The 26,471-nt window shown below is 37.0% G+C and overlaps 2 protein-coding genes across 3 annotated transcripts; one reads left to right on the forward strand and one right to left on the reverse strand.

The window, feature by feature from the left end:
* Nucleotides 1–223: 223 nt before the first annotated feature.
* Nucleotides 224–22,158, forward strand: LOC145764544 (serine/threonine-protein phosphatase 4 regulatory subunit 4-like). 2 transcript variants are annotated; one of them, XM_082576166.1, is made up of 22 exons: nucleotides 224–402; nucleotides 1,101–1,174; nucleotides 4,458–4,579; nucleotides 8,056–8,184; nucleotides 8,308–8,488; nucleotides 9,332–9,439; nucleotides 9,763–9,884; nucleotides 10,302–10,424; nucleotides 12,094–12,314; nucleotides 13,157–13,276; nucleotides 13,632–13,790; nucleotides 14,295–14,483; nucleotides 14,712–14,817; nucleotides 14,893–15,067; nucleotides 15,642–15,801; nucleotides 16,501–16,604; nucleotides 16,829–16,950; nucleotides 17,360–17,458; nucleotides 17,612–17,900; nucleotides 18,401–18,477; nucleotides 19,573–19,654; nucleotides 20,214–22,158. In XM_082576166.1, the coding sequence occupies exons 1-22, from the start codon at nucleotides 325–327 to the stop codon at nucleotides 20,290–20,292; spliced, it is 2,919 nt and encodes a 972-aa protein (XP_082432292.1). In that variant the 5' UTR covers nucleotides 224–324; the 3' UTR covers nucleotides 20,293–22,158. The 2 variants fall into 2 exon arrangements, with proteins under 2 accessions (XP_082432292.1, XP_082432293.1); XM_082576167.1 differs by lacking the exons at nucleotides 224–402; nucleotides 1,101–1,174; nucleotides 4,458–4,579 and adding an exon at nucleotides 5,721–5,791.
* Nucleotides 22,159–22,569: 411 nt separating this feature from the next.
* On the reverse strand, nucleotides 22,570–25,194 carry LOC145764853 (grifin-like). Its single transcript, XM_082576538.1, has 4 exons — nucleotides 25,126–25,194; nucleotides 24,189–24,244; nucleotides 23,839–24,001; nucleotides 22,570–23,384 (listed from the first exon to the last, which is right to left on the reverse strand). Exons 1-4 carry the CDS (start codon nucleotides 25,126–25,128, stop codon nucleotides 23,223–23,225), a joined length of 384 nt encoding a protein of 127 aa, XP_082432664.1. The 5' UTR covers nucleotides 25,129–25,194; the 3' UTR covers nucleotides 22,570–23,222.
* Between the last annotated feature and the right edge of the window lie 1,277 nt (nucleotides 25,195–26,471).

Genomic DNA, 26,471 nt, shown 5'->3' on the forward strand with positions numbered 1-26,471 from the left:
AAGAAATCTGTACGTTTTGGTAATTAAGTGAGTGGTTTGAAAAATATTATAAACAATAATAATATATATATTCTTGCTTTTCCACCTAGATATGTAGTTTGAAATTTTAATCACAAGATTTAATAGATATACAGTTTATACACATTGTTTATTTACTACAGTTTTGATTTGTTTTTGCAGGCCATGCAACTTGTTGTGTTTGTAAATAAGATATGTAATTGTAAAATTTAAGAAGATCATTGAAAAGTTTCAATGATGGAAATATTGTAGAATACATTACGTCCATCTACTTTTTTTATAATACATCGTTGATTTTACTGCACTATGGATAGTGAAATAACTTTACTAGAAGAAAATATTCAAGATTTTAATATTGAAAAAGATGTAAAGACATCCTTAAAGGTAATATGGCTGTAATTCAACTGCTGTGTGCAACTGAAAGTGTGGCTTAAAATATATGATATTGATATATATAAACATCTTCAAAACACCAACTACATTTTAAATTGTTTCACCAAATATTATGTCGATATGTGTGTTAATGTGTCATCATTGTATGTTACAGGCAATGTGGCCTTTGATGAACTAAATGCTGACCTTTAAATCTTGCCAGTGTTCTCTTTGTCATGCAGTGTTCCAAAGTGTTTTTTTTTCATATCTGTTTTGCATAATGTTTTGGTTGTTATGCGGAAGCCGCAAATGTTGAAGAATGACGCTTCCTCATTTACTACTGGCATAATTGAGGTTGACTGCATTCAGAGATAGTCATGCATTTTGTATTTAAATGTTAATATGGATTCTATATTTGTGTTGATTTCCAAAGTTTTGCCAAATAGTGTTTTTTGATGTTGCCATTTATTTTTGTTTGATGCATCATACTTATCCAAGAGCTTGATTTTGAAGTATTATGTTTCACAAATCATTGTAATGCTTAATGCTTTTTTTCTTTTTTTTTCTACTTGACATGACTTTTTGACCCACATCGTATGCATATATTAATGCCACTAGTTGTACATTTGTTTCTTTTTTCATCACAGTTCATAGAAAACAAATGAAATCTTTCATTGTTAAAACGTGTCTGTGCTTATTTTCTTTCACAGACTGAAGAAGAACTTGACAAATTGACAGTTGACGAGTCTTTGAATGATATTGAACGTTCTGTATTTCTCCTCAGGTATGTGTGTTATTTTTCAGTTTAGCACAAGCTGAAGTTTGTTTGATACAAGAATGCTGACTATGGATTGGCCTTGGCCACTAATCACATTTTTATGCTTGGTTGAAAGGAAATGTTTTAATTTGTGTAAATACAGTCGTATAAATTTACATTTTACAAACGCTTGAAAATCCGAAAGGAAAGTTCAACCTTTAGTCTAGTTGGTTTGTATATAAGTGATTTGTTTATAACTCTTAATCAATTATGTTATTAATTCTATTTGAACTTATCCAAAAACAAACATAGCCCGTTACTGAGCACATAAACTGTGATTTGTGTCGCTTGCTGGTCAATATATTTACAATGCAGTTTTAAAGAAATGAACAATCTCTGCAATCTGCATTCAGGCAGTTTTGTTGATTGGTTTTATTTCTGTGGTGTCACTGACAAAGTGATACTATAAAACATTATGAAACACTGAATCTAGCCAAAAATTTTGGGTTTGCTACTATTCGGTAAGTCCGATTCGGTGAGCTCCTAACCTCTAACCCCTAACCCAAACCTCTAACCCTAAAACGGCAATGATAATTAGGCTACGGTACCCGATAATTTAAAAAAAAAAATTGAAAAAATCCCCCGTTAAGGGATCGGACTCACCGAAATGGGCCATTCCGAAAATTTTACCCTTTCCATATTTACCTTCTATCCTTTATTAAATCAATGCAAAAGATGACTGATTTACTGTCTGGGTATAATCACAAATCACCGCTTCTGGGATTTGGTGGCAACTGACTTGGCGACTTTTGCTTTTTGTCATTCTGGTGTGAATTAAAATCTTTGTCATTACTCTATGATATTGTATACTGTATAGACTAAAAGTTCCTCATTGAAGTGTTTGAATTTCACCCAAAAACCCAACTAAACAATTTCTACTTCATACTGACTTAGTGCTTTTTACAAGTAAAGGCAATCACACAATATCTTTTTGTTTTCAGACTGTTGTGTTATTCATTTGGAGGCAGAAAAATAGTAGGCTATAGGCTAATGCTTCACTTAAAATGACGGGTACTCCACACTAAAACTAGAATCATAACGAACTGGAATAAAGTTTTACGTTTTGTAGTTTTTTTGTTTCTTTTCTTTATGATAATAATACTGTTTGTTTTCATATAGCGCTATATCCATTGCAGATATGCGTTGCTCCTCAGCGCTTTACAAAGCAGACAGTGTCAGTGCAACTGTACCGTATGTATAAAGGTGCAGCCGAGTAGCATACATCATTAACCAGAATCTATTTCTTTTGCTGAATCCCAAGCAGAAACAAGATTCAGTACCACGTTAAAAAGACGCATTGTTATTACAGTCGATGTGTTGTGCGTTTCACGTAACATTTTCAGTTATTTTTTGCGCAATGTTGCATCTCGGTGAACTTTCCACCATATGATGTAAAAGTGTTATGTTTGTGCATTAAGTTGTGCTATGTAGAATTGTAGATCACTGTAATACTAGGCATACACTTTGATGTACCTAGATGGTACAAATACCAACACGTTAAAAAATTTCTGTTTGAGCTCTAATTTATATAAAGATAAGAAAGCTTCTTCAAACGAACGCATTTAATTTTAAATTTGTTTGCTGTTAATGTTATTTTTAAATGAGGTTTTGTTGGGTTTGTTTAAGCATCATCCCATATCGCTGTTGAGCAACAATCGACCGAGTTTGTTTTCGTGTGCGAGTCAACTGGGTAGTAAACAAGTTAATTTCTTCTATTGAAAAATAAGAATAGCTTCATGACTTTTGCCACTGTGAATGGCTGTTCAAACAACCTCTCATCTCAACGCACTTTTTGTTGTTTCTTAAACGCTTTAACAGCGAAACTAAACGTAAATTTTATGCACAATACGTAGACTTTTTGAATGACCACCGGGACATACGAAGGTAGCTGACTCAAACAATGCAATGTCATTTCAGGAACAATATCTAATATTATAAGCTCGCGACCAATAGTGGTTGGATGGAACCACCTTTCTCTCCACTCACTTCACTTTCATTGAGATTAACTTTTTTCTTTGGTGCAAAGTTCGATATCAACTCACGCACTTGACTCAAGTCATTTGCTTGTTTTTCCCAAGTACCTTGGTAGATATGTTATTGCTTTGAAGTTTTTTGCTTTCATTCAGGATCATGATATTGTTGCAGGATATTTAATATAATTATATGCTTCTGTTTTCAAGCAATCTGTTACGGCTTCTTACTCTGGTAAATTTCACTGTGAAATGGTCAAAGTGTATTCATTCAATAAACTTGGTGCGCATGGTGACGTTACCGACGTCAATTTTTCAATTCAGGAATATTACATTATAATGTTTGATCAGTTTATTTTTAAGCTCGCACGTTGACTTATGATGTACTAGGCGGTGCGATTAGCAATTTCTACCATTGTGGTATGAGGGCCGAGGCCCGAGGGGTGAACAATACATGTTGTAATTTTAAATTTATGACGAAAAAAATTTACATGGTGCTTAACGTTGTCCTTCTCATGAATCTACGTTCCGCAGAGTTTTGGCTCATTTGTTCACCAGTATGTGACCGAATTCTTTTTTATTGATAAAAGTATTTTAGCGTTAGCGTAGCCAGGAAGAAAAATGTCCATGATCTTGTCAAATTTTTAAGATGTAAATTTTGTAATCTTTGACTTTACCGTTTGAACAAAGAATATTCAGCTTAAACGTATGCAAAATTTACTTGTAGTATTTACGTACATACATCACATATAGGGCATAGGCATCTTTCAGCATGACTTTGCTTAGTATTTTGTCTAACATTAACGTTAGAACATGGCCATCTTCATTGTATTGTTGTATATGCAGCTACAGCATGAGCAAAAAAGAATTTATATTAAATTATCATCAACAATCACTTTGAACGAAGTCCAAAAAGCAAGTTTCGTTTGCTTCAAAACGTAAAATTTTTTTACTATAAAATGTTGTGTTTTTATGATGAAGACGTAACACTTTTTGCAGCAGCTCACGACAGTGCTTTGTGAGGACGGAGTTTGTGTGTTTTTTTAAGTTTATTACCATAAAGTTAGTGCACGGTCGTCTAAAATCTAAATCATACCATGTTTACGATCATAATATCTGCTTACTTTCTTTACGAGTCTATTTTCAGGTGGCCACAACTGACAATGTCTTATATAGAAAAGCTTAGCGTCTACAGACATTGAATCAATGCACAAAAACGGATTTTTTAACTAGATTGTGGTCATTTAACTTCTTTCAAAACCTGTCGTTGTCATCCGCAGTTCTGGCCAAGAAGTGCAATGCATAAGCGTCGTTCGAAATCTTCCTCAGCTGCTGAAAGGATGGCAGAATGAATGCATTCGAAGAGTCATTCCCAAAGTCAAAGAACTGCTTCATACTGCGGGTAAATATTACTAAATTTTCTGTGCAATTCTAGCAGAAAAGAGATCACGTTTATTTCATAATAACTTGAACGTTTTACTAAAAAAGTTGCCACAGTGAACTACAATCCATGTCCTATGTCATGTTAATTTAAGAATAAAGAAATAACTTGTTGAGCTGCACTATGGAGACACTGAACATCGTACTGTTGTCTAAATCCAGGTGTTGACAGAGAATCCTTTTGGACCTTGGTACAGAATGATACCGGTACATGGTACCGGACCCAACATATCTTCTAAACGGTCTTTGGCATCGCCTTGAATAGGTGCTTGTTGGCCTGTTGGAAAAGTTGCAAAAAACTGAACAGTAATAGCAATAAATTACGAAACTTAACATAAAATTAAAGGGCTTGTTATTGGAATCTATGGCGCCAAGAATCAATCAGCGATACCGACATCACTTTCTTAGGCCGATACCGATGCTTTAATGTTGCAAAAACACGTAGTAATGATAGTCAAATTATAGAACAGAGTGTTTTATCGAGCAGACCATCTTTGATATGACAAAACTGTTCAGAAAAAAGTTTGTGTCATTTCGTCACGTTCCATTGTTGCTTCTTCATTGTTTTTGTGACGTCATAATAACAAAGGAACGAACGCCATAATTTTGCAACAAAGAACTCGCGCTCGCTGAGAGTAACAAAACGAAATCGAAGTACAACTGTTCAAAAACGCTTTATGTCAGCGTGATTTAATTGTTACACTATTCTCCGTGATTGTTTATGTTACGTCATCGCAGTGATGAAGAAACCGTTGCATGTCAATGTGAGAAAGCCACAATTTATAACTTTGGATGACTTGTCATATATACTCTTTTTTACCCATTTATGTATGTCATCACAGTTACCATTGTTGGGATGACGCAGCGGGTAAGGCGCTCGCTTTCCAATAATGCGAAACTGGTTCGATTCCTGGCTTAAGCTGGTTGTTGAAAACACCGGACGCTCACCTCTACCCAGGGTGTAATAAATTGGGTAGGCGTAGTTGCCGAAGGAAAGGCGGCCAAGAGAAAGGAACTGGCCACCTTACATTACTCTCTTTAGTGCTGATGGCCGAGTGTGATGAAAACTTCATCTTCTCATTCCCCAAAGCTCAGTAACTGAGTATGGGACCTTTACCTACCATTGTTGATAGTGGGCTGGACCGTCACCACCGTATGGACACACGATACAAAAGTAATGTTTTGTTACACTTCATCTGGAGTTCCCTGTTATTATTAAAGAAAAGATAATCTCACCAAACTTAATCGGATAAACAACTTGTATTCTATGACTGGTATTTGCCGAACTTGTGAAATGGTAGGGGTACAGCACTTTCCACCAACATTGCGAGTATTCTAATGGCAGCAATAGCATTGGACTGGCGAATTAGAGCTGCACTTAACGAATGTATTTCACAATTTTTTTTCAAGGCTAAAATTTCTTTTTGAGGCAAGGTCCTTTGTATTTTGTTCTTGATTTCATGCTTGTTGTGCATATGGAGCCCAAAACAAAGGAAAATGTCAGAACGCTGAAAGTCGCAGAAAGTTTTAGTACGGTAGGCCTATGTGGCTTCATGCCATTCTTTTCGAGTTTGATTTGGATGCAAAATTTCGTCGTCATGGTTTTGTTTTAAGCTCAGTTTCTGAAAACATTTGTTGTGTGTTTAAAATAGGTCACTTTTGACAAAGTAACAATGCTCTTTTCTTTGTACAATAGTACATATTCTTACTTATCAATGTATTTTTCTATTTTATAACTGGCCTAGTGCGATGTTCTTGCCTTTTTGGTAGTTGTGATTTTTCTTTCATTTTTGGTCTACGGTTTATGGCTAACCAAAGCGGAAGGAAACACAAATAACAATTTTATCAATCATGTACGTAAGGCTATTGCAAATGGTTCATCATTTGAATAAAAAGAACCGCTCCAAGACAGTGACTTCCAAACATTGCCCCGCAAAAAAACTCATACCATCCAAAATATAGACAACGTTTGTTGACGTTGAATCAATGCAGATAAGACATACTTTTCTAGCTTATCAGCATGATATCATTGCTTCTAAAAATAAACAATGTTATTGTTTTGTTCAAACTGGTTTAGCAGATTTCATATTAATAAACGTTTTCTGTAAGTCTCGGTAATAGTATTGGTCAAATTTTGCGATATATATACCGGTACATCAGTGTAGCTCAGTGATGTTCAATCGGTGTTTCGCGGTACACTACTGTTCCGTGAAAGATCAGCAGTTGTTCCGTAAGAAATTTACTAGTTTGACTAACATGTTCCGTGGAACATCGGTGGAAAATCACAAGAGCTTCGTGTTTGTCTTCTGCAATTGTTGCCCGAACATCATCTTTGTGCTCATCCAAACAGGTCCAGTATATCGCACTGAGAAAAAGTGGATAAATTGGTGTTGTGTTGTTTATTTTATTACATAATTATAAAATTTCATTTGGTGGTCCGGCGGATAATTTTAATGCATAAAGTGTTCCGTGGCTCAAAAAAAGTTGAAAAACACCTGGTATAGCTCATCCATGATGTACGCGACGTAGAAATCAGTCCAATTTTACTAACACTTTGCTAAAATGTTGCTAGTGATGCTATAACCTTGTTTACTACTACCAAAATGAGCCGCTTTTGTTGTCATAAAAACGAATGACTACAATAATCGGTGATCGGTTGTCTTTAAACGTTTTCTGTTTCTGAATCAAATTTTAAATTTATTAGAATCTATAAAATTAATAGAATATAGTAACAATAATTTGTAAGCTTAAAATTATATTGAAAATTGGTATAACAAACGTTTCCGAACTCGAAAATTAATAATAATGTTTCAAGAAATTATTTTCCTGAATGAAGGATCAGTTCAGTTGTTTTTATTTCTGACCATCATATCAAAAACAATACACGTCAACATAGCAAAGGTCGAGAAAAAAGTAGAAGCGACAAAACGCGAACGTTAAAACGTGCTTGTGACCGAAGTAAGTAATTAAGTTGAAAAAAAATTGTTTTCACCCGTCTGTCTTTGGTTTACTCAAAAGATTTACTCAACCACATAGTCATGAATAAATACAACTGCAAAATTACAATTATAAAAAATTGTTATAATTTTTAAATTCTTAAGTTTTACAATGTGGAATCGGACTCAGGGCCACTTGAAGCAACGCCAGCGCTTCAACGACAATCTTTTAGCTTTTTTCCCACTTCTCTGTAATAAAAATAATTAAATCCAAACGACAGATCAGTCTTTTTGAACTTTGAACCAATGCAAAAAATAAATATTTTCTGACTGGAAAGTCATGAAATCGACAGTGAGCTTTTGTAAATAATTGTAAAAGTTCCCACGCGCTACACCTGTCGATTGACTTTAAAGTTTATTTTGCAGCAATTAACTAAGATTATTGAGATCTCATGGTTTTCAGAGTGTATTTTTCTTAGTGCGACTCCTTTTGTGTGGACAGGACTTGACATACAGATGGCCGCTTCGGAAGTATTTGCCAATATAGCTAAGGACAACTTGCTCCACTCTGCGGTCTACACTCAGCATTTTCTCAGAACTATCATCGCGAATCTGAGCACAAAAGACACAGGTATTGGCAGACAGAGCAAATAAATTTTTTATATCCATCAACAACTTTCTAATACTTTTTTTTTGCATGAATTTAACGTCAAATAATCAAACCTCATGGTTTAAACAACATTTTGTGTTGCAGTGACATCTCAAACGTGGCTTGATTGTCTGATATCTGTTATAAGTGTTCTCTCACGAGATATTGTGCGGCGGGAAATCCTGGGTTTAGCCATAGCTAAAGGCCAGTTGTCTCAACCAACAACTTCCCGATTGTCTTGCTGCTCTATTCTAGGCGCCATTGCTTTAAAGTTCGACACCAATATGTAAGTACAATATTGCATGTATGACGAGAAATAATCGCTATTGCAGGCGTTTATGTTTGGTATTTCTGTTGTTCCTAACTATCTGAGCCAGACTGATACCGATATTTGAGACATTTGTTCTCGGCCCGCGCAGACAGGATGAAGCGTTTATGCAGCACAACTACAATTTCTGTTGTGATTGATTTTGCTACTCTCACCCAATTTCTGAGACGCAGTGCTATTTACTAGTGAAAGGAATTTATTCAGCAAACCAGCGCAAATAAACAAAACTCTTATCCGGTAAACTTTCATATAGGCCTACAAGATTTTTTTTTTATCCGAAACTATTTCAGGCCAAAGCAGGTTGGTAAAACAAAAACAAATTGGAAATTACTGATTTCCGTAGAATGATTATTCTTAAATTAGTAGCTTAATTGAGAAAAATACGGAATTGTCTCTTGCCGTCGAGTTTGATTTGCGTTAAAAAGAGATTGCGTTGAATAATGATGGAATCGTTACGTAAGGTTTCACAAGTAGCTTTACAGCAATGGTGTGTTGTTTTATTTTCAATTACATTTACCTCGCTCATTCTTTGATTAAGTCTTGGATTCAGTGCCCTGTGAAATTGTATTAGAAACCTTATAAAAAAAAATGCTGAATTTAGTTCTTACGAGCACTTGGCATTGACGAGATTGATATGAACACTATTGCGCCAAGCTGCCATTCTATGGTTGCACTGAAACTGTCTGTATTATAAAACACTGATAGTTTGTGGTGCATACAACACAAAGCACGATCACACATTGATATAGCCCAAGGTTTAACAACAAATTAAATTGACTCGAACATCTTCTCTTTATTTAGTGTCAAGAAAGACATCGTTTACACTGTCAAGCAACTTTGCCAAGATGTTGAACATAATGTCCGTACATGTATGTGCAAGCACCTGCATTCTATAGCCACTGCTTTGGGGTGAGTATGCCAAGCAGACTTTTTTAAATCATATATTTGCTTAAGTGCTTATCTCCTGGTACAGTAACCAGAAGTTATTTCTATAATCACTGCTTGGTGTACACTGTACAGTCTCTTTCTGTATTTGCTCATCTCCTAATTGTACATTTGTTATGGTGATTTAAAGTTTGGTCAGCTTTTATTTCCATAGCTATTTGCTGGTGATTACCGTAAAAACATGTTTTGTCGATTCAAAGCAACGTTTTAGTGCCGTTCAAAAACGCAAACAATAAGTTTTCTTTCATGTATTGACACAGAGTATTGTTATTTTTGCCCTTGTGTAGAGCGGAAGAAACAAAAAAATCTCTTCTGGAAGAAGTTCTGGAGCTTGCAGGAGATGAAGAAGCAACGGTCCGAGAAGCTGCGCTTGATGCTCTTCTGAAAATAACAAATCTTCTTGATCATGGTAAACATCTGAGTAAATCATTCATCTGCCATTTGACTCGATTTTATTTTGTGCACTTCAAGTCGTCAATCAATTGCCACTATCCAAGGTCTTGGTTTTGACGTCACAAACCACGTGATTATCTTAGTTTCGTTAGTTGTAGCTGTTGATAGAGCAAAAACCAGCTGTACTATTTAATTAAGTTTTGTTTTTTTAAATGTTTTTTACCCCCTTCCCATGTGCCGTTTGCCTTGAGCAGTTGGATAATAAATATCTTATAAACGTTTTGATAGAGTCTTTTTCAGCAAAGTTATTGTTTCCAGTGAGAATACTTAACTGCCTGAGCTAAATTTCGGCTTTTTTGAACTAAATATGATTAGTTGTGTAGTGCACATAGTTCTATGTCCGTGTTTTATGTTTGCATTGTGCTCTTTTCAGACACTTTGTCGCAAAACGTAGTGCCAGTAATTTGTCGCTTTTGTGAGCAATCTCTTCAAACCGAGGACAGCACCATGTTGTGTGTTTCCGAGAATTTTGGTCGAATTTGCCACTATCTTTCAGGTAACTTCGATGTTTGAAGTGTTTTGTTAACAAAAATAGGACAGGATTGAAGTCACCATATTGAGAACAACCTTTCCAGTTTTAAACTGTCAATTTGCCATCACTAAATAAGCGTAAGATCCTTTCCAAAGTCATCAAGTTTAAGGTCTACCATGTTTTGTAATTAATAGGTGTTTTTTAATTCATATTAAAACCATAAAGACCACTCTTGAAGCACTGTTTTGATAAAAAATAAAACGGCTAACTTTTACATGAATTGTTGCACCCGGCTTATTGTGTCTCTGTAGAATCAAAGAGTACCGCATAAGGTCGTGTTGACCAATTCTTGATTTAATTTGTATATGATCTAGTATTGAACTTATGTGTTATTATTAATATTTGTTCGAAATTTTGTAAACACCAAATGTGGCCGATTAAATGCAGTAGATGGTTTGCGACTGGGAAACTTTCTGTACCTCATATGCTTCTTCCAGTGGGCTACTGTAGAATGTAGGCTATATAATTACACTCCACCCTTTTGTTTTTCGTCCAACCGCTGTGAGTGGTTTATCCAAAAACTTAATACATCGCCAACCTGTGCTTTTATCTCGACCAATTGACTCAATGTAGTTTAAAGGTGTTGAAAGATTTGATTGTGTTGTTTTGCTTTCTTCACTCAGCTATCAAAATCAGCTTTGTTTGTCTTAAAATCAACGTTTTCTTACGTTGATTCTATTCAAAAGCGATACATTTTCAGTTTCTTACACGAATACTCGTTGAAATCAGATGTTTTCTTCCAAGCAACCAAGCAGTTGTATTTATTATGATAAAACTGTTTTTAAACATGTTGAGCTTCGAATTGCATTTACTGTGAAAACGTATCGGAAATAAGTACATACGTACAAAGATGCTAAAAATTTGCAAAGATATTATAAAAATTCAGAAAACACCGCTCACTGTCATTGTATATTCAATGCTTGAACTGTAGTATCCAATCACTGGTCAGTACGATTTTTCTTGTATCAACATTGAAACTGATTCAGGGCAATGTTAAGATACTGAATCCTAGTCTGCCCACAGATTTCTTTTATCACGTCAGGTATTTGAAATATGATAACAACAAATTGTTATTTTTTCCAAACGTGGTAGATCTGACGTTGCGTCAATTACACATAGCCTACAGTCATACACGTATTGCTATATCCAGTAATTCGTGTCATGGGGTGCACAAATAGCTTAAATACGGCCACAAACGACGATTTTGATACCAATTTGTTTTTTTGACGTAAAATTATTAACAAAGAAGTAATGGTAAGGTAAAGGGTTCAAGTTAGAATTATAACTGAGCACCCTCTTTGTCAATGTTTTGCTTCAAGTCACAAAGATGAAGCAATCCTCTGGCCAGAAAGCTATTTTGGTCTTTCTTGCACGAACCTTTCGCTTTGGCACTGCATACATTAGTATTAGATGCAACGTCAATTATCTAACTTTAAAGTTTTTTGTTCATTTCTAAAAATGTAATGTGATGGTGGCAGTTTGAGCTCAAATTCGGATTCAGCACCCCAAAATTATCCTGAATCAGTTTTTAAAGTCCAAACTATGCAAAACAAAGTTTTTTTTGTTTGTTTTTTTTCTTATTATTATTTGTTGTGTTGTTACGAATTTATGCATTTCATGTTTAATATTGCAGCAAGCATGAACCCTCAGCAGCGCGCGTGGTGTCTATCGACATATCGTAATCTTTGCAAGTTAGGAAGAACTTCTTCAGCTTCTCCGGTGGAAGCTGCGGGAGAGATTTTATCGAATCATCATGTTTCGGAGGAGCCTGGTGCCTTCAAGTCTAAAGAAGATAGACTAGAACGACTCCAACAGTACACCATATGTCGCCAGCATTGCGCGTATAATTTTCCTGTAAGTTTTGGAAAGGTGCTGTCTGGGTCTTTTTCACACGGTGCGCTTTTCTGTAGATGTAATTATCTACTTTGCATGTATCGCTGCGTAGAATGCATTTCTATTACCAGCAATATTATGTAACATATACAAGTTGTTTGTAGAGCTACTAAAAATTACAATACATTAGTGCACTTTTAGAACACCATATACATTATTCATCCGCACCCTTGGCTCACTGGTTACGCGCCGGGCTCAAGATCACGCGGTGCAAGTTCGACTCTCGGGGTGAGCGCTTGAGCAACGCACTTTTAGGACTGCTCTCCATTCAGCGGCACCTAATGAATGGACTAATTTCCCGGCAACAACACTTCAACAATCGGAAAACTTCACTCTGTCAATCTCGGTAACCGGCCCTGCGTCAAGAGCCTCTGCAAGTATGCGAAACTACCAGGAATAACCAATCAAGGCTTTGTCAGTCCGAGGATAAAGATTCAAAATCAACCAACCATACATACAATGTACATGTACAAAAATGTGCATCACTTCAACAAGTGCTCTGGGCAAAGCAGAGTATGGACGGATATAAACTCCATTATATATCCTTGCCTTGCTTCACCAGGGAATTTTATAATAATATTGTTTATTTTCGTATAGCGCTGCATTCATCAGAGATATGCGTTGTTCCTCAGCGCTTTACAAAGCAGACACTGTCAGTGCAACCGTATAGAAGCGCACCCGAGCACATTTTATGAAAGAGAAAGTGTTTTGGTTTTGACTGTTGCGCATTTGGTTAAAAGACATCAATTTTTATTGATTGCTGCCGTTCACTAATTAATTATTATCAGTTTATCCTCTTTCAGGCTATTACCTTATTTTGCGCGGCTAGTGCCTTTCAAACTGAGCTACTTGACTCAATATCACTACTTTGCTCTGACCCTGACACTATCGTTAGGAAGCACATTGCGGCCGGCTTGCATGAGGTGATTGTTGTTTCTAAGAGACTTGCAAGTGTAGCACACTACACTAAACCAATGAAATGTAATTAAGGTTTTGAGAAGTAGCTAAAAGCTACACTTCTAGATTCAAAGAAATTTTTGCACATAGCAAGTGCGAGTTGAATGTGAATAATTATTCTGCGTGTTTTTAGAAAATAACACATATACATTATACATGTAATTAAAACACCGTTTTTAAAAAGTAAAAAACTTTGGCTATTTTAAGCTTTGTAATTTCTTCTATGTTTACTAATTGCTGCAGCGATCAGTACATGAACTGCCAATAGTTTGTACAATGTGCAGCATTTCGTAGTATGTTTCAACTGCCTTTGCGGTTAAGGTCGCCCAAACGCTAGAGGCTCAAGCTCACTTGATCCAACCGCTGTTGGTGCTGCTGTTACGTGAAAAACAATCCTCTGCGGTGTTGGAAGTTTTCTTGAAGAGATTGCCGGAGACATTGACAGCTGTCATAATACGAGGAAACCTGGCAGACAACAAGGTATTCTACCAACGCTACTACGTCCATTTGGAACATGACTGTTGGATTAGAGTTAGATAAAACAGAACATTTTTTATATGAATGTTATATATAAGATATGCTGCGTATCGAGTGTCCGTTCCTTAATAGAGATTTTATAAACTTAAAGCATGTCTGGTTTCGAACTTCTGACAAATCAAGGATCGCCTACTTTAGACCACCTCATGGCATGAAAGGCCTAGTTTCCATTAACGATGTCACCAGGCAGTGGCTAACCGACGGGTACCCTGATATATAGCGACAACACGAGAGAAGAACTTCTGACACATGCTTGAACCACATCCGACCGTTCTTACATCTGACCTGTTTGACACTGTGTGGCACATATGACCATTCTGACACGCAATTCACCATTCTAACATCTGACCAGTGACCATTTTTTTAAACATCTGACCATTACCTGGTGTGTATACTACAGGTCATTGAGAACGAATAGTAAACCAAATTGCTTTTGCTATATATTAGGTGCAAGGTTTGATGGAGCTGACAAGCGCTTTGCTGTCTACCATCACGCAGCTAGAAGAAGTCTGGCCCAGCGCATGGCGTCCTATGGAGACGTTGGTTACGCATTTGCGTCGACTACCTGACGTTCTGACGTCTGATCAAATATACTACAAATTTGTACCGCGCGTGTTCAAGCTACTGACTACAAACGTAAGTACAAGTTGTAGAGTGAAGCAAAGGCTTTGTACTTGTTCTTTAATAGCACGTCATAAATCTGACAAAGACTTCTATTTCGATATTAAATTGAAAAAAATACAATTTATATAATTTTGTACTAATAGTTTGTATAGGGGTGACCTAATCTGTCTAAAAACGTTGAAGCGATGTAAAAATGGCAACTTTTGCTAGCTGGGTTAACATGCCGTTATTCTTACCCAGAGATATCTCCCAGTGAGGGAGGCTTCAGCTTGCACGATATGTGTGTTCATACGTCATAACAGAAAAGTTGACCAACGAAGAGAGATGTGCAAAAAACTGATTGATGGTAAGTGGGAAAATTGTGCGCTGCGCGTTGCTGTAAACTTGTACGTTGCGTCATCATGTTTATTTTTGTCAACAGATCTCTGCTTGTCCAGGAATTTCCGAAATCGAATATTATTTTTCACGGCGTGCCGTCATATCATGGTGTTGTTTTCTCGATCTTTCTTCAAGGAGAATTTCTTTGGCCATGTTCTGAATCTGTTTGCCGATCCGGTCCCGAATGTTCGGTTGTGTTTGTGCAGAATACTACCGAGGTACGTGTTAGGATCTGACCAGGTTTATCCCGATCAAAACAATAGAATCTAGAACGGCGAAACTATTCTTGTGCAAACGGCATTTTGAAACTCGAGACAACAGTTAGTTGTGGAAGCCATCGTTGAATTATGTGTTGAAATTAAATTACTGGCTTTATGTATTTTCTTCATTTCAGTATATTTTAAACCAAACTCTCTCTCTTTATAGTGGGTCATTTGGTCAATGGCCTTAGGTTTTACAACGGAATTCAATATGGAAAAAATATTTGCCGTCGTTTCGCACAGAGATCCTTTAACTTTTATAACCTTGTTGCCTTGTTTCAATGTAAAAATTTTGATCTTTTGCCGTATCCAGGCCTTGTGATTGAAGATTTAAATTAAGTGGACGGAAAGGCAAGAAAGCAGCCGATCTTCATCTCCAACTTCAGGCATTACCTTTAAGTATCTTGCCAAAGACACAGCCGCATGCTCTTGAGCGGTGTCGAACCGGCGCACCTTCGAGTGGCGTACCAGAGCTCTCACCACTCGGTCATGCCGCAAATTGTTAACAACAACTTAATTTTTCTACTTACAGCATGAAGGCATTGCTGAAGCTACCTCGAGACAGGGCACTGCACGGAAGCTTAGAAACAAGTGTACGGAAGCTTCTCTCCACAGAGAAGGACCGAGATGTGAGCGCTGCTATCAGGCATACTATTCTTGAGTTGGACCGCACTGAAGTTGCCATGGAATCGGTGAGCCACCGTTAGAAACTTTGTGATTTGTTGCTCGTCATGTATTAAAATCAGTCAATCACTAAATGCTAATTAATAGATTGCAACTACGGTATAGTTTGAGAATCTGGAACGACATTCCATAAATTTAAGGGTTATTGACTTCCCGTTCAACGATTTTGTCAGTTGCGTGCCCAAGTGATGCATCTAAGCGAATCACTGTTCACATCACTGGCCATTACCTTGGTAGATATTCTTTGATATCACAACTGACCAAATCCAAACAACCATTTTTTTTTTTAAAAGTATCTTAGCTAGAAAAATTCGTACATTTTGCGTTGATTCAACGTCTATGAAATAAAAAGTTAGACGCTTTGCTCTTTCTTACAACCTAGTTTCACGAAAACCTGATATTGCAAAACTTACTTGCCCAGCATTCAAAGGGGGTTGAAGCATATCTGCTATGGCAGACAGCAAAATGTGGTGATTGGTTTGAAGCAGACTGTGCAAGCACAGTTGAAACGACCAAAATAATGAAGAGAGCACTATCTCTGGATTGCAATTTCAACAAAGTAGCATTGTAGTGTTGTTTTTTAAAGGGTCGGACCTTTCATATTTCACTTTTTAATTGTTTCGATTGATTTTTTATTTTCGGACATTTTGAATCCACAGCAATAAAAATATTTAACTTTACTGAATAGGCTTTTTTTTTACTGTCAGTTGACTCAAAATCCTCTGGATGTTGATCTCCAAGACAAGAAGAAAGAAGAAGAGGAGCGAATGTTGATTGAAAAGGAGGAAAAGGCGAAAGATGAAGACACAAGGTTAGCCTTACAATGTTTTGTGATAACATTTTTTCCAAGCTAGAACCACCAATGTTTATAAAAATGCTGATTTTGCACAATCTAGATATTTACGACACCCATTCAAAACCACTCTGGGTTGTCGATGCTTGCGTGTACTATTATCTTTTAGTTAATCGAACCTCTCCCCCAGGCTATTTTACATCAGCATTTTAATAGCATTCGTTAATTTGTTCTTGCGTTAGGTCTATGAAGAGCCACGCTAGCAGTTATTCCTCATCATCTGCAGGAAAATGTTTATCAAAGATAACGGAGAAGAATGCGAGGAAGAAGCGAAGTGTTTCGATTTCCACCGGGAGCCTGAAAGGTTTTTATCTTCAATTCACTTTGACGTTCTTTCAATGTAACACGACCATGTATATTGAATACACTTCGATGCCTTTGTTGTTTGGGAAGGACTGACACAGCTGTGGTTTACAAAATTTCTGAATGTGTAAATTTCTGATGGAAAAGCAGTTAACTTATACAGTCTAACTTATCCTATCCTGTGATATGTAGCTTATACAACGAAATCCTTAAACATGCATATTATTTTTTCGTATGAAAATGACATTAAATAATACAAGTGCTATATATGCATCTTTACGCAAAACAAGATAAAATAATCAGAGGCTGTTGGCCCGCGGCACTTCGCCTTATTAAATTTGGCCCGCCTTGGAAAAAGTTTAGACATCCCTGGGTTAGTCGAATCAATTTACACTCTAACATTTATTCAGTGAATGGTGCCAGAGAAAGAGCCAGGTCCTTGCAACCCCTCAACGTCCCCGGGTCCACTGGGCTAATACATCCCAAAAATGGAGAATTACGCTCGCAAAGTCAGTTGGTCGTTTATTGCTTTTGTGTTTCAATAAATTAAAATCAGCTGAGCTCAATAACTGAACTTTTTTTTATTAAAATTAACGTTTTTTCTACCGTGGCTTCGTCAGTAATCAGGGATGCTTATTGAAATAGAAAGAACTGTTTTTCAGGTTCTTCATTATCTGCTCTATACAGCATCCCAAGCACAAGTTCGTCCCAAAACCCGACTCGCAACTTAGTCAATCATTTTTCCCATCCGTCCTACATGTCATCAGTTACAAACCCTGCCGTCCACGGCCCATCAACGGCTTTGGGGCACAGAGGTCCCCATTATCATCAACCTTTGAGCCAAAATAGGTCAGGCCCTAACTCAAGTAGTTCATCATTTCTTCCTTCAAGTCCCCCGTCCAACCATCGCCTACCCGTCTCTAACAATCAATCAAGCAATAAACCTCATAGGTGAGTACGCTATTCAAACTTAGTCTGATTTTATGTGTTGGCTAAACTTTAATTGATAGTCAAAACTAGGAATTTTTTTTTGCAACAGAGTACAGATCCATCTAACAGGCAAAATAGTTTGTCACTGGCAGCAGGCGTGCGCATGTAAACATGCACCGTGCATGCACACATTCAGAGTATTAAAGATGAACTATCAAGACTGTCTACATGTCATGTTTACCTTGTTAACTGTGCGCTGTATGGACATTGATATTCTGACTGTCACATGCAAGTGCTCTATGTTGATCAGTGGACATTTATTCGTAAGTTGAAGCAAACATAAACCCATCCCATTGAAAAGAAGTGCTTAGGCTACCGCATTATGTGCAGCATAAGTTTTACAAAGTGGAGAGTTTTCAGTTTGCTTTGCCTCTAAGAACATTACACAAGTACCAGTGAAACCCGCCTTTTTGAATCATAACAAGTGAACACTTGGCTTTCATATTTCCTTGACCACGCAGAAAGTCCGACCGTCGCAAAGCCTCTGCCGTGCGTAACAGCGGAAATTCTACTTTGTATGGAAGTAAAGATAGCGCAGGTCGGTACAACGTATGATTTGTTCAGATTAGTGTAAAAATGATTTATCACTCTATGAGGCATATGTGTGTTGAGGTCATATCGGCCAATAAAGATGCGGTCTTTTTAGCGTCCTGGTGACTAGGAAATCTTCCTTTCTCAGAGTACTTTGTGGTACCTGCATCGTACGTTTGATCTGCATTTGAGTTGGAAGCTGGTTTTTGGTAACAGCAAAAAAGTAGCCACCCGGTTTTAGCTTTCTTTATATTTTATTGTATCTTAGTACATTTTGAGTTATTAAATATTTGAATTAAATAGACCGGAAGACCAGGAAGCTAATCTTCTTGTCCACCTTCAATTATGTAATTAAGCGTTTTGCCCAGACACAGACTGGTGCTTTCACAAGGTGTCGAACCGGCGTTATTTAAAGTATGATTCGGATGCTTTCACCGCTCGGCCACGCAACCGACACTCCCAGCTAACAGAATAGCATCCCGATGTCTGCATCACATGTTGGAGACTACCTTGCTCAGCTTGAGGTCCGGAACACAACCCCTATCAGCCGTGGCCGGTCGTCGGACCATTCGGCATGCGACAACTCAGCAAGTGTTTCAACTCAGCAATTACATTTCAGCTAGTGCCAAGTCAGCAAATTAGATTTCCTTGCTCACGTCGGACTTGTATAATTATCGCTTGCTAAAGTGAATTTGCTGACAGGTGACATGCCAAGTTTCGACTTGCTCAGTTATTACTTTCTCAGTTTCATTGTTCACCAACTTCAGCCACTGGCTCTAATGTTTCTAGCTCAGTTGTCACTTGCTCAGTGGTCGCTTGCTCAGTTTACAATTGCTGACTTGTGGGAGACTCGCTGTGGCGTCTCAATCTTGTGGTATTTTCGGCTCAGTGGATAGAGTGCCCGCCCCTGAGTCGATACACGTAGGTTCGACACCCCGTAGGGTCATACCAAAGACATGATACATATTACACATGACGCTGACTTTTGTTCCGGTGTTTGAGGGAATTGTGAATGAGGATAGGTTGTTGCCTGCTCGTGTTTTTATTTGAACCTCCTACAAAAAGATTTGCAGAGCCACTCAGAAAATATTGCTTTTTTTAGGGGGAGAGCAACGAGGTCGGAAGGGAAGCATTAGTAACTTGCTGCCACCTACTGGAGGGAGGACGAAAGCTGCAGTGAAATTGTGAGCTGCCTGATAGCGCTATCTATGTATCAAATGTAAATGTATCAAATGTAAATGTATCAATGTATCAAATGTAAATGTATCAAATGTAAATGTATCAAATGTAAATGTATCAAATGTAAATGTATCAAATGTAAATGTATCAATGTATCAAATGTATCAGGCCATGTATCAACGTTTGTTCGGACACGACTTTTTGTGAAACTGTTAAGAAAAACGTAATCTTCAACCCTTTAACAACGTATATGAGATGTGCACACCACACGACTCTACTACTAATATCCAAATGGACAGAATGTCATAAAATTTGAAGCCTGAACACTGCTAATTACAGTTACAAGTAAATCAAACCTTTTTGAAAACAAATCTTGGTAATGTTCAGTAAAAATTTTTGGAAGAGCCAAGGTCCCTCTATCCGTTAATGACAACAGATTGCCAGATTATACTTCATTTTAAAATGGACCACCCATGTCGTTTACACGTTAAAAGGCTTAATAGATGTACTGTAGTGTAAACCATATCGCACGTGAAGTGTTAACTTGATTCACTTTCTATCTAGATTGAGAAAGAGTTCTTTAACAAACAGTCCCGTTCAAACCAACGTATCGAAGAACCGCAAAGATAAGGTTGTCAAATAGAATCTTTTGGATACAATTCCCATTTTTTACAATCGGTGAAACTTCAAGAGAAGGAATATGTGGCGAAGAATGGAGCCGAGAAATCTGATCATACAAGTAAAGTTATATAACCTTCAGTGAAAAAATTCAAGATAATCCTACGCGCAAGACTGACTTTAGAAGACGAGCTTGAATTGATTTGTTTACCATACTGTGGTCGTTAATGAAATTGTTCTCAACTACTGTACCTTGAGATGCACCTGAACTAAATTGAACATAAAGTTTTCGTTTTTTCGTATATAATCCCCGGCCAATAAATCAGTTTGTTACATTGATTTAACGTCTGCAGACGATAAATCAATGTAAAAAAGGCTGATTTGATGACTGGGTCTTCATATGAAGCACTGTGCTCGATCGACTGATAATTGTTTTGACTTAATTTTATTTACCTCACAGATTTACTGGTTACTGTTATTCGCGTTTACTTTTTTGATTGGATCTATTTTCGTGTTTCAGCGAAATGATTTCGACATGTTGTTTATTTAACCGCGTTCATATCTTTTCCAAACTGGTCTATTGCAGTTAAGTATTAGTTAGCTGAAAACAAACTGGTATATAGTAACAAGGCATTGTGATCAACTAAATGTTCAAATAAGCTTTTATTTTTCTCGACACTATACTTTGTATCCATGACACACAGTACTTGTCGTTTTAAACCATAAATTCCTGTGGTTTTAGTGATTGAGTGTAAGCTTCAAATCGAATACATTTCTCATGTGATGTTTATACAGAATGTGATAAAATTGTCTTTGTAAATTGCAAGTTTTTGTTGGTATCTTTCGATAGGTATAACGTTACTCAGAAAATTTTCAACTTGAAAAGTTCTTACATGCTTTTAAGAGTTGGGTAAAGACATGTTTGTTATAGACTTTTTTCAATTAAAATTGATCTATGACTTCCACAAGCTTATGTTTTCAGCTTTACAGTTGCAACATGTTGGGGGGCTCACCTCTTCTTTCAATGGTGCGCCGAATTTATGCAACTTTTCTGATGACTTCATTAACTAGGGCTGTTTGAAACAAGATATTTTGTTTCGGCATCAAATTTCCTGTTTGGTTTCGTTTGGTTTTTCACAATTTGAAACATGCGAAAATGTGAAAGTAAAAACAATTGAAGGCGTGTGGCCTACCGCCTAGAGTCATGTTTTTCGATAAATTACCAACTATTGAGACAAAGGAGTGATCAACTGATCATATTAGAAGTACCTGCATTCCGAACCAAAATGAAGCTTTGTTGTGTAAAATTATTTTGCCTTTATTTCGTTTTGATTTATTTTGTAAAGAAACTTATGTTTCGAATAGGCCTTGCAATTTTATCAACTTCGTCCTAGACCAGCAATTAATAATAACTCCCTGTCTAAGTAGCCTATTGCTTTTCGCAAAACGTAGCATTCCAGCCATTTTAACGAACTCTATGCTTATCAGCTAGCTAGCTTATTCAGCTACAGTATATGCGTTAAAGATGCTGTCATTTCGAATATCGTAAAGACGAATCCGAGTGCCAAATATTCAGCGCAATTAACTCATTTCAATTTATGTATTTTAAATATAATTCTGTCAACTAGCCTATGCAGGCTACTAAAACATACTGATAATAGAACGTCGTCCTTTGAAGCACATGCAAGCTCGCTATACAATCAAATTTGAAATGTGCACCCTTTCGCCAATGCAAATAGAAGTTGTTCTGTCTCAACCTTGGCCGACATTCCGTATTGCGTTTTCTTGAAAATATTTACAACAGTGGTCTTCCTACTTTTATGTTCGTACAATTTTTTATCTTACTGCGTTTTGTTGCGCAATGTGTGTCGTTTGAACAAACGATATTGGCTGACTGGATTTTGATTTGGATTCTCAGGCTTAAGGCTTAATAAGCAGCAAGGTCGGTTGGACAAGAGAAGGTGCTTGAGACAAATCGATGTAGAGGCAGGGTGTGAAGGCGATTGCGGCATGTGGAGGTGAATCCGGCCTCTCTCGACAGGGACATCACCTGATTAAAACTAGCTTACTACTGCTAAAGCTTCACCAGGCATCTTTGAATAACTTTGGGTTCCTTTTTCTGACATACGTGGTAGCCTAAGCAGCTCTGCTTTATTCTCGAAGAAGGAAAAGCAAACGTGTTCAGGAAAACCTGAGAAAACAGACCAACAAATAATATTCTGTAATGAACCATCTAACCCTATCCTAAATCTTTTATTTCTATAAATACCTCCATTCTGTTGATGCACAACTGAAGCCTGCGCAAGTTGATTCATAGATTTTATTAGCCAGCAACACCTTCAACACGTGTGAAAGTTAAGTTTGCAATTTAGACTTAGTTTTTTTGGAAAGCACCCACCCAGTAATAGTTGCGGGTCCGTCGAAAGAATAATGTAGGCCCGGTACCAATGAGATATTCGAGCCCATAAATCAGGACAAGAAAAACGCACCATATCCAAAGAATACGCAGTAGTTTCTTTACGTTTGACCCTTTGAAAAGGTCACGGGCCCCTAAAATTACGTTGGGTGCAAAAGTACCCCCTGTTAATGATCGCTTGTCTTGCCGTTTCAACGTAGTTGGGCGAAACAATGCAAAATTTATCCCGTCTAGCAAGTTTGAAATAGTACAAAAAGGTAACTTTTACTGGATAGGTGGGTGTATAATATTTTACTTTCCATGCAGAAAGGTTTCTGGTTGAGCATGATATGCTATAAACATAGCAAAGTGCAACAACAGGTTTTCTTTGCAAAACAACCAAAAGAATCTTTAGCAATAAGCTTGCACTGTTTATAGTAAAGCTTAGCGTGGTTATATGATTACATGATTCCGAAAAGTAAATAATAATTTTTACTTTTACCAAAATTAAAAGTTACAAAAGCAATTTATCAAGTGAAGTTGACCAAAACTTGCACACGTTAGTTTGGCACCCGGCTGATAGTGAGTGACTCGATATTCATGTCAGTGAAGTTGACCTGCGTGACCTTGTTCAAGTCAATGCGATGTTCGTACTTGATTGAGACGGAACTGTCAGCACCACAAACAGGAAAGAAACCATCTTCACGAAAGTCGATAAAAACCTGAAACATGAGTTGGGATCTATTGTAATTCATACTAGCTAACGAAGTAGCTTACGTTGCACATTGGAATAGTTTTGGGGTTAAGGGTCATTCATCGTGGTCGATTGTGTAGAATTGATTGTGTATGATTGTAGGAATTTTTGTATTCTCAGAAAACCTCTTTAGAAGCATAGCTAACCCTGGTGGTTTCGTTTACATGTGGAGGCTTTGAACCAATGATAGCCTACTGTTCAAAAAACAGCATGGAGTTTCTTTTTGCTGTTGCCTGCATGGTAATTTGTGAATGGCGTTTAAATACTTCATTAAAATTCAAATAGCCTACAACGATCCAGGTAGAACCTGTTGATGATTGCCATTGCCAATTGATGAATCCAAATTTTTACATTTGGCTATCATGGTAGTGATTTTCCATCCCCTGCTTGTTCGTAGTAAGGTAACATTTGGTTTGTTTTACCATTGCAGGCTTTCCGATTTCAAAGACTCCATTGGCAGAACATGTTTCCTCGGAACCCCAAGATCCTCCTTTTTTTGTGTTGCAGATAACTGTGTTCTCATTTGGTTTCGGGTTGAAGCAGAATGCTGTGTCTCCATCAGTAGAAAAAAAGTTAACGCAAGACCTGAAAAAGAATATGTAGGCCTATTGTGAACGTCGTACCACTTAGCAAAAATTTATCACTTCTTTATTGAATTAACGTGTGCAGACAATAAATCAACATAAAAAAAATGGAGTTTTTTCGAAGTAGGATAAAAATTAGGCGTCCGGTTTTTTGACTTTGCTTTAACAATCTGCAAAAAAAAACTTACGTCTGATCTTTCATTGGAATAATCGTCATGTCAAAACGTAATCCAACTAACGATCCCTGAACATAAAAAATAAGGTTTTGCAATTTGCATCCATTTGGTCTGTAGGCTACTATCGGTCGTTTAAAGCATAAATTTTTGGGTCGAAATAAAACACAAACTAAATTCTTCACAAAAAAGTAGCCTACTTTAGGACGGATTAGCCTAAAGCTAAAACAATTTGAAACAAAAAAATTATTTATACGTTTTAACGGTTTTGTCTTAAGTTCGTTTTCTTGTGAACTCTGTGCGAAAACAAAACGCGTGTGACCTGTCCTATATCCTTCAGTGTCTTTTCGTGTCCCAAGCTGAAGATGCTATTACTATAGCGAAATCGATTCTTACTTAATAAATAACACTAACAGGTTAGATTGTTGTGCAAATGCCAGCATTTGATGAAAGCAAAATAGCAGTAGCCTACCATAGTCTCAGGGTCGTAGTTCCAGTGGATTACGTTCTATAGGATTAGCAATAACAAGCTTAAGCTAATCAAAAGCAGAGTTAAGTAAAAACGGCTGAAGTGTGGCTTCGTAATTCGATCGTTAAGGCGAAAAAAGTCTTTGAGCGGCTTTCAAACCATGATATTGTTCCCACGCTCACTCTTTAGGCCTACTAATCCAACAAACACATCTTGAAGCAACTTCCCATAATACAATTTTTATTACGCAGTAACCTACAGTCTAGAGCTGACGCAACTGAAGAATTGATGAAAGCTTAGTTTAGTCCATATATGAAGCTACTTTAATCAAAGTTTCATTTATTCAAAGTAGCTTTATCTTTGTATTAAAGAATTGATGAAAGCTTAATTTAGTAGCCTACAAATTTGAAGCTACTTTGAATAGCATCATTGTTTTTAGAGCAAAAATTTCCCACTTTATTTCAATGTGTAGATGCTACTTACCATGGTGAAGAGATTACGTTGTTTGGCTATTATCGTACAATTTTAATTTGTAATAAATTGAAATTCTCTAAAACAGTAAAATGAGTCACAGGTTAAAGTTAGCCAATAATTATTTAACATTAAATAACCATTCCTTCACAATTTTGCACATAATTTCTGTGCTAATGCTTTTGATTCTTTTCTAGAAAATAGCGATTATATTTACAAAGAGCAGATAACTAACATTGCCAGATCGCTTCAGCAAAACTCTACTTTTGTAAGCTACCACATGTGACTCAACAGTTTTTTAACGAAATATAACGTTTGTTACAAAATTTACTGAATAAGGAGAAACTGACTCTAATGCACGAATAAGGTCCTTATTCTGTAGACAAGACCTACCCCTACCTTTGAACACCTGACGTTAAGCTTGTACCACTTAGAAATTAATCAATACTTAATCAGAAATAAGACCAGTTGCAACAAGCTGCAGGAAACTACCGCACTCTTCCTTGATTGAAGCAAAAGTGTCTGTCGTTGATGCTTGATGGTGGTTAACTTGGCTATATCTAAGAAACTGGTGCCTTTTTTTCAGTAAACCAAATCAACAGCGGTTCAAACTTTACAGCCTTGAAGGTTTATTACAGTTTTCTGCCAACCCATTAGTCTATTTTTACATTGATTCAAGTTTGAAGACGTTGAATCGATGAAAAAATGAGCCACTTTTACTTGGCAGTTTCTTCAAAATGCCACAGAAGCAATAACCAAATGGCAGTAGAGACAATATGAGCATTCAGAAATTCCCAACTGACATTTTATTGCAAACTGAGAAAACACTTTAAAGTCTTTTCATCACTGCCACGTTGCTAATCGCAAATAACCGAAAACAGAAAAATTCCATTGCGTTCAAGCTCTGGTTCAAGCGCGACACTGAAACTAAACTTGTTTCGTTAGTTTTGTTGGCCAGTCACGTATCCCAACCCGTCGTTTGAAAAACGCAGACTACCAACACTAAACCGCTTTAGAAAGTTAACCATAAATCTCTTCAAACATTAATCTCTCTTTTGCACAAACTGTGAGCGGCAATAGCTTTTGCGTAGCCCAGTGTTTTCCAACCTATATTTAAAGTAAGTGAGAGAGCAATGTGTGAGACAAAAATACTTGGTGACAACGCTGAGTAGGCCTAGTCGTTAAAAACTTCATTTCGACAAAAAAGTATTTTCGAACAACCTTGAAATCTGGCTTTTAATTTGCATATCGAAATTCTTGATCCTTCTAAAGCAGGGGCGGATCCAGCGAATAGCTTTAGGAGGGACGATTTCAACAAAACACAATGATGTGTAAGCTTACATTAACTCGACCTTGCA

Source organism: Aplidium turbinatum, chromosome 2 (assembly GCF_918807975.1).
Source record: "Aplidium turbinatum chromosome 2, kaAplTurb1.1, whole genome shotgun sequence".
Taxonomy (NCBI): domain Eukaryota; kingdom Metazoa; phylum Chordata; class Ascidiacea; order Aplousobranchia; family Polyclinidae; genus Aplidium; species Aplidium turbinatum.